The following is an 8,179-nucleotide window of genomic DNA, read 5'->3' on the forward strand; positions in this document are numbered from 1 at the left end:
CAAACTGAGAGGGTTTTTTTTTCAAGGCATCAGACCAAAGGAGAGCATACAGCACACGCTGTGTTCTGCACCTGGCTCAAAGAAACTAAACCCTGTACAGTCTCTGCAACTAGGCATGAAGTTATAACCTTAAAGGTTATAACCTTTGTAGACTCTAATGCAAAGTCAGTTCTCTCCAAGAATTAGTAACTTTGATGCTTTCTGCTTTGGTTTGCATGCCCCAGAATGATCTCATTGTATAAATTAACGTGTAATGAGTAATACACTCTCTTAAGAAGAAAGCCCTTTGGCTTTGGCTAAGGTGGTGTCCTTTAAGGTCTGTTGGTGCATAGCAGTGTTTCTAGAGAATGAGCGTGCCCTTACGTCAAAGCTGGACCCCTGAGGGAAGGAGTGGCTGCTGGGGCCATATGCTTGCTCTCTGTGGGCGAGCAATGTGACATTATGCAAGATGCACGCCCCTGGTCTCTGTTTGTTCCAGCTGCTGCAGGAAAAGAGGCTGGAAGCACTTTGAGCCCAGCTAGGGTTCAGCACAGGACTCCCTGCTTCTGTTGCTCTTGCTAAGCAAACTAATGTTTTCAGTGCACTGTAACTGTCACGTGATGAGCACACCACGTTTAATGTTACCACGAGTAGCTCTATCAGTTTGCACTGCAGTTTTTGAAAACTGGCTCTGTTTGCCAGGCAGTGTCTGGTCTCCAGCTCAGTAGTTCCATGAACTGGGATCTGTGGTCACTTGGGTTGTGATGACTGAATCTGGGAAGACGACCAGATTGAGAAACAAGTAGTGTGCCAGAATGTTGGGATGTCTGTCTTGGATGCACAGACCAGTTGTCTAATGCACTTTGGGTTTAAGCTGCACAGAATCTGTTCTGTTTACCAAGGAAAAACCATGACCTATGACTCAGACCTTCCTGATAGAATGGGCTTCTCAGTCTACATAAGTAAGTTATTCCTGCCCAACTCAACTAATAATTAGGTACCTTGAAAGCTGCACCTAAGAAAAAGCTCTGATTTATTTTTTTTTTTAAGGCATCCAGAAAAGCCTGAAGAGATCTAAGTAAATTGTATTTTTCTGTCTCCTGTTTGCTGTGGGGGAAGAGAAAAAAACATGATTCCTCCAGCTCCAGGTCAAAATCTGAGATTCTGATCCAGAGAGCACCCTGTCCAGGAGAGGTATGTGTGCATAGACAGCTGAGTCCTCTGTTTCAACAGAGCTAATCATGTTAGCAGCCTCAATGCCAGGCTCCCTCTCTGGATCAGAGTACTTGATGCGCATCAGGAAAAGTGTCCGGATGCTTTAGTATCCATTTGTCCTCCTGTACTACTCACTGTGCTCAAAAGTCTCTCAACTAGCAGGTAGATTAACATTAAACCTGTATGTGCAACCAGTTGTAGCAAGGGAAAACACACATGGAGAGGGAGGATCTCTGCTTAGAAATGATCTGAAATGCTAGGCAGACCTGCTAAACAGTGAATGGAGATCAGTGGCAGGTGGAGACGTCTGTGAGACAGTAGCCAGGTGCCTTCATTGTATCTTTTTATCTAGACCTGCTCTTTTAGCTCACCAGTTAGTTCTGGAAGGGAGCGTGCTTTGTTTAATACAGCAGAGATCCCTGGCAGGTAGCTGTCCTCACCAACTTCCTCTCAGCTACATAAAGCAAGAGCGGGTGTGTTTTGGGTTTGTTGGTGTCAGCTCAGGCTTCCTTCCAAGCTTTCAAGATTCCCTCCTCTAGCCTTCTCAGCCCTTCCCGGTCCAGGAACCAGGGGTGAGGCCCTTTGCCACATCCACCCCGGTCCGGACGCTTGCTGCTGTGAGTAAGCGGAGCCCACATCCTGTTCCCACACTGGAACAATTCCTGCCGTGGCAGAGGCGGCTGTAGGCAAACGCTGCCAAACACACGCCTCCTTTGAGCAGGGCTAGCTCATCTCCCAGAAATGGGAATCCCTACAAATCATCCTAACAGACTGGCTTTCAGCTGCTCCTAGCAGGATACCCAGCAAGCTTATTGTTCAAGGTCACATAAAAGGAATTTCCTAAGCTTTTGCTGTACATGTGGTATTACAAGTTTATTCCATCTTTACTTAAACAGCTGCTTTCATACTCATCTGTAAACACTCACTTTAAACCACTTCTTAATGGAAAAAATGGCCAAAGTGACTTCGTGCAAACACTAGGAATGTCGTTACACAAAGTACCTGTGAATCAGTCACCCACTCTGCACTACCCGGCCTGCTTTGCAGAATCTTCCCCATCAAGGTAAGCCAGGAGATTAAAGAGATGCTCCTTCAGAGTGAATCAGTGTTTTCCTAGGAACGTGTGAGCTCTACTGCCATTAAATGGGCAAACCTCCTTTAAGTAGAGACGTGTCAAGGTGAACCAAGTATTCAAAAGAGGCTTTACAGGGAGAACTAAGTACCTTTTTCTCCTCTTTAGTAGGTCAGAGAGGGGTTGAGTGACAGGGTTAAACCAGGAATGCAGGTCTTCAAGCTGAGTGACTTCTCTTTTCTCTGTCCCTGTCTTTCTTGCTGTGTTGCCAGGTGCCCGTTCTGCATCTACTCCACGAACCGCCCTGCAGCGATGGAGTGCCACCTGAAGACTCACTACAAGATGGAGTACAAGTGTCGGATCTGCCAGACAGTGAAAGCAAATCAGCTGGAGCTGGAGATGCACATCCGAGAACACCGCCTTGGCAACCATTACAAGTGCGACCAGTGTGGCTACCTGTCCAAGACCGCCAACAAGCTGATTGAACATGTGCGTGTCCACACCGGTGAGCGCCCTTTTCACTGTGACCAGTGCAGCTACAGCTGCAAACGCAAAGACAATCTCAACTTGCACAAGAAACTGAAGCATGCTCCACGCCAGACTTTCAGCTGCGACGAGTGCCTGTTCAAGACTACCCACCCTTTTGTCTTCAGCCGCCACGTGAAGAAGCACCAGAACGGGGACTGCTCTGAAGAGGAGAAGAAGGGCCAGTATTCAACCTCCAAGGAAGCCAGTCCACTCCTACCAGTAAACAGCTCCAGAAACCTCCTGTCACCCCTCTCAGTTATGTCTGCCTCCCAGGCTCTGCAAACAGTGGCTATGTCAGCTGCACACAGCAGCGGGGCAGATCCAAACTTGGCAGTGAAAGCCCTGGCCATCAATGGCACTTCCCTGTGCTTTGATAAATACTGGAACTCAGAGTTTGCCCACCTTATTCCTTTAACAATGTTTTTCCCCAAAAACCACTACGATCTCACATTCCATCCACCCAGACCTCAGACTGCACCGGGAGGTGCCTCTTCACCTAAACACTCCTTCCTTGCCTACCTTGGACTAACAGAAAGGGCAGAAACTGTCTGAGGGCAGTTACATTCTGTACCAAAAATACCCCAAGAAACCCAGCAGGTACACATTGCTGCAAAACGTAGACCGAAGAGGTAACAAACACTTGTACTATATCATTAGTAAGGTTTAGAAAATGGCTCTGTGTGTATACTCCTTATTGCATTGACATGAAAGCTGCTTTATTAAATCTTCAAGAGGTGACCTACTGCATACTTCTACCTTCAGAGGCATGTTCCCAGTACTCTTATCTAAGAAACTATTTTGTCTTGTTAAGCTGAAAAAGAGTGTCCTTAATGGCAATCAGCACTTGTAAGATTACATATTGCCACATTTTATTTTGGGGCTTTGTGTGCGTGCGGGTATGTGAAAGAGAGTCTGCCTGTAGTGTGCCATGACATTGCTTTTGCACATCCCTTGTATTGGCTTATTTAATTATTATTCTTTTCCCCTTTTCACACACTTGCTCCCTCCCTTCCCTCCAGCTCCCCCTGAACTGTAGCGTTGTGGAAGGAGTAACGCTTGGTTCAGGGTGGATTGGTGTATTATTTCAGTGCTGTTTGCAACTTCCTTTAGCTGTTTGATGCCTTGTACTCAGTTGTCAAGGTTTGAGGATTTGGGGTAGAACGGATGAGAAAAAAGTTGCTTTCAGCACTGCAGGATGAGAGTATGACAATGAAAAGCGTGTGTATGTGTACACACACACGTGCGCATATGCAGTGCGTGCAGTCTACACACCAACACAGCAGGCCCAATTCTTAACTGTTACACAGGTGTAACAAACAAACGCCTGCGTCTGGGCCATAGCATACATCTTTTGTTTTAAAAGGGCATATAAATATATATTTATATACTGTATTATGCAGTGGTTACCTTTTAGTTTGCAGGAACAACTTGTATAACTAGAACTCTATGGTGGAAAAAAAAAAATCCGACAAGGGGATTAAAAAAAAGGGTATGGATAAATTCTGGGTATAAATACTCAGACTAAACAAAAAAAGGCAGTTTTGCACAGTGCTTTAGTCTTGCACTAGTTTGTTTCTCACTTGCAAAAAAAAAAAAGAAAAAAAAAAATCTGTGGGCTGAAGGTAAGACGACTGTTTATTTGAAAAGGTACCAGTAACTTCTTTGAAATATAAAGCTATAAAAAGATGCTGTTTGAACCATACAGTTCTCTTTTATACCCTCAGTATTTCAACTGTACTTGCAAATTCTACAGTCCTATCGATACCCTCCATGTTATTAGTAATACTTTATTCCTTTTTGTTAACGGCGGATAGAGCGTACATGGCTAGGAAGCTAACTTTATACTTATTTAATGCTCCTACTTGTGGTCATTAAAATGACATGTTATATGTAGCACTTTATTGCAGGAAGAAGCAAATGCGGATTGGTTGTATAACCTTTGTTAATCTCAAAATGCCAAGAGTGATCTTAATTTAAGAGAAGCTAACCAACTGTTAATTGATTTGTGTTTCTTAGACAACGTAATATCCAGGAAGAAAGATCAGGATTAAAAATACTCTGCATTAAAATTGGAAGTACAAAATGTGAAACATTTCAAAATTATCATGTGACTTACAGGAATGCTTTCTTACTGGATTATTGTTTTCCATGGTGTCTCTTGGGTTTGGATCTCGCTGTCTTTCACCAGGTATTAGAAATGTCTGACCTAGCTTTTGTCAGAGTCCCCTCTCTCTCCCTTGGCCAAGCCACTGTACGAGGTGCCCTGAGTCCCATCTAACATGCTATCCACCCACCCTCATGCTGTCCTGAAGGAACTTTTTCTGCAGATCATTTTGGGATGGGGGGGATCCGACAGGCCAGTTGGAGCCAACCCCTTGTTCGTGACGGCACTAAAGCAACGCCCCTGTTCAGGAAGGCATTTCTGGTCCACAAGGGCTCTTAGCCATATGCACAACTAGAAATGTAACTCAATCTTCATTAGTTCTTAAATGAAGCTTGTGTAGAAATACTTTTTTGATGCAAAACTTGCATCACTTAACCTATTTGCAAGATTCCTACATTTGTTTTGCACTGAGATGGCCAAACATTCTCCACTGTCATGACCAAACTCTTCCTGTTCGGGGAGGACATCCTAATCTGTGCACTCCTGTTAACATACTAGAAGCTATTTACAAGGGGGAAATATCCAAAGTAGTAGCAGGTTATCATTTGGAATTATTAACTAAAGGACAGAGAAGTCCCACCATTTTGTTTACATTCCAGCAGACAGTTTTGGTTCTAACGAGCACGTGGCAGTTCTGTCTGTCTACGCAGCAAAGCAAAGCCATCTGTTCCAAAGTATGTATAAACCTTTGTAAACAACCTATGTAACTCAGGGCCCTGTTTGCCATGCTTTACTCCATCAGAACTCCTGGTAAACACACCCACCCACCCCACCCCACCCAGAGTACAGACAAAATAGAAAATGCTGTATTAGTAAACACTCAATTTTTTATGCTTTGAGTATCCTGACAGCATGAAATATGCAATCTGCATCCAGAAACTATACCAGTTCTTTAAAATACACTCAATACGTACATCTCTGACCCCCACCATAGAAGAGAAACACTTCCAAATCAGAAAGCTTATTTTTCAAACCGACAGGTAAAGTACAGCTGTCTAGGAGGAAGAAGTAGGAATATTAGTAGGACACTTTACGTAAACCAAACGGCAGTTTAAATAGGGCTGGAACTTCCAAGAATGAGCTGTGAGCATGCGAACACCACGCGTTCAACAATGTTCCACTGTACCAGTATCTGACATAGTAATGTTTAATGTACCTGGGAAATTTGTTTAGCACTTTGGAAAGGATAAATTAATTCTTTCTGGCAAGTTATAGAAGTTTTCTCTGTAAGGAAAAGTGTGTTAGGAGGTTTTTATTTTTTTAAGAAAAAAATACAGTATTTATCAGAGCTCATGCATATTAAAATAATTGGTTTGCAGTTCAAGGCTAAAGAAAAGAATGTTCTCCAGAGGTCCCCCCTACCGACTAATGACCAACAGTTCTGATAAATTCCCCCCCCACCATAAAGGTAATTTCATACTGGTTTTCACTATGCATTCTTTAACGAAAGCTAGCATGTTTTTCCATTTTGTAATTCAGTTAAAGTTCTCAGCACTTTTTTCTTTCTTCTGTCTTTTTTTTTTACTTGTTGTATTATGTTCAAATATCATTCTGTCAAGGTTTGTGTACATTAATAAAAATTTGTATTGTATAAAGCTTTTTGCATTATAAGGCTGTACAGGGTCATTTTGACAGTAACTGGTATATTCCTTTGCATCTTATGTTGCATTGCCAATTTCTAGTGTATCCAGTTTGGAAGTACAATATACTCTAATTAAAAAGGTTGGCTATATTCTTGTTTCTTTTTGGTTTTCCTTCCTCTTTTTTCACCTTAAATAGATTTAGGCTTGATTTGGAGGGAGGGGGAAAGGATTCTCCTACAAGACAAGAAGATATGAAGAAAAAAGGTAAGGTGTTATCAACGGTTGAAATTGAAAAAGAAAGCTCTGGTTATTACTGCCAATGAAGAGATACAGCAAATACTCCTAGGACGGCTGCAGGACTTCTCTCTGTGGGCTCTGTACTTGTACCAACCTGCCAGGTCAATTCAGCAAGGGGGATAATGCCTCTTCTGAGGAGTCTGCTCAGTCGGGAGGATGATGGAGCTCTCCGGCCCTACCCTCCTCAGCCCTGCCGTTCAAAAATCAGATCCTTAAACAGTAGTTTGGTGAACCTGGACTTGCTTGGGAGTAGCCCCAATGAAATTGGGGGAACTCTTTCCTTAAAGGGGAGCTACGCAGTGAATAAAGGAACATTGTGCATTAAAAGATTGTGATGAAAATCTATTTTTTTTATTGTAAAAATATTATGTATGCATTTTGTCAGCATTGTAGAAAAAGCTATTTTTTTTTCACCAAAGATTAATGAAATAATTAAAATGCGCAGAGGAGGCTGAAGAAAGAAACCCTAAGAGCAGAAAAAATTCCAAGCAGCAAAGATATTATTGGCTCCACTGAACAAGAAAAGATACTGAACATCCTAAAAGGAAGTTAGAGTATTTAAACACTAAGCAAGGAAAAAAAAAATCTGGGTATTCATTAGATAAAAATTATCCTCAGATAAATTAATGTTAACACTAAATACATGTGGATTGCCCTTTGCCCTCAGTTAGTCAGGGCAGCGTTAAGGTCTAATCAACTGAAAAATTCTTGCGGTTATTTCTACTGGGGCGCGGATACTAATTTTCAGGGCCTCTATCGGTACCTTGCTAGAGTACGTGGTGCTGTTAACAGCTTGGGTGTTGAATCCACTGCTCCTCCTTTTGCCGGTGAGTAGTTAGGTGAAGGGAAGGCAGCTCTAGCTTTGACGTTAGGATGGTAAGCCATGTTCAAGAAGAGGCGGTCTTTCTCTCCTCTTGCACTATAGCTGTAATAGAAGATATAAAGTGACACTCTATGTGGGGGTTTTTTTGCGCTAGACATAAGTAGTTATCCTAGCAATTAAAAGACGATCATGCAAATTCTCCGGTATAATTTTGAAAGGTATTTCAGAGATTGATCTACGGAGCACTGATTATATCTATCTTGGTTTTAAAACAGACCTCTGCTTGTGTAAATTGTTACAGTTCTGTTGTAAATTATTATAACCATTCATTTAATTGAGACAATGGTTTAAGAGGTAGGTTCAAGTGTTCAGTCAAAACAAGCAGAGAAGGTGCAGGGAGTGAGTCAAAGAGCACCTTGGCTGGCAGAGGAAAGGGGACACGGCTGCCTCTGGAAGCGGTGTACTCGGCACTGTTTGACAGTGTCTCAATGTCTCTAGGAGGGGGCTGAGCAGAGGAC

General features: G+C 42.7%; 1 protein-coding gene across 1 annotated transcript in view; it reads left to right on the plus strand.

The window, feature by feature from the left end:
• ZNF827 (zinc finger protein 827) overlaps positions 1-4,371 on the plus strand; it is an 83,913-nt gene extending 79,542 nt beyond the window's left edge. The window contains exon 15 of the mRNA XM_009280251.2: positions 2,539-4,371. Within this exon, the coding sequence (XP_009278526.2) occupies positions 2,539-3,346 (808 nt within the window). The 3' untranslated portion in view covers positions 3,347-4,371. The remainder of the gene's footprint in view (positions 1-2,538) is intronic.
• The last annotated feature ends 3,808 nt before the right edge of the window (positions 4,372-8,179 follow it).

The sequence above is a fragment of the Aptenodytes forsteri genome, unplaced genomic scaffold (assembly GCF_000699145.1).
Source record: "Aptenodytes forsteri isolate BGI_AS27 unplaced genomic scaffold, ASM69914v1 Scaffold227, whole genome shotgun sequence".
Lineage (NCBI taxonomy): Eukaryota > Metazoa > Chordata > Aves > Sphenisciformes > Spheniscidae > Aptenodytes > Aptenodytes forsteri.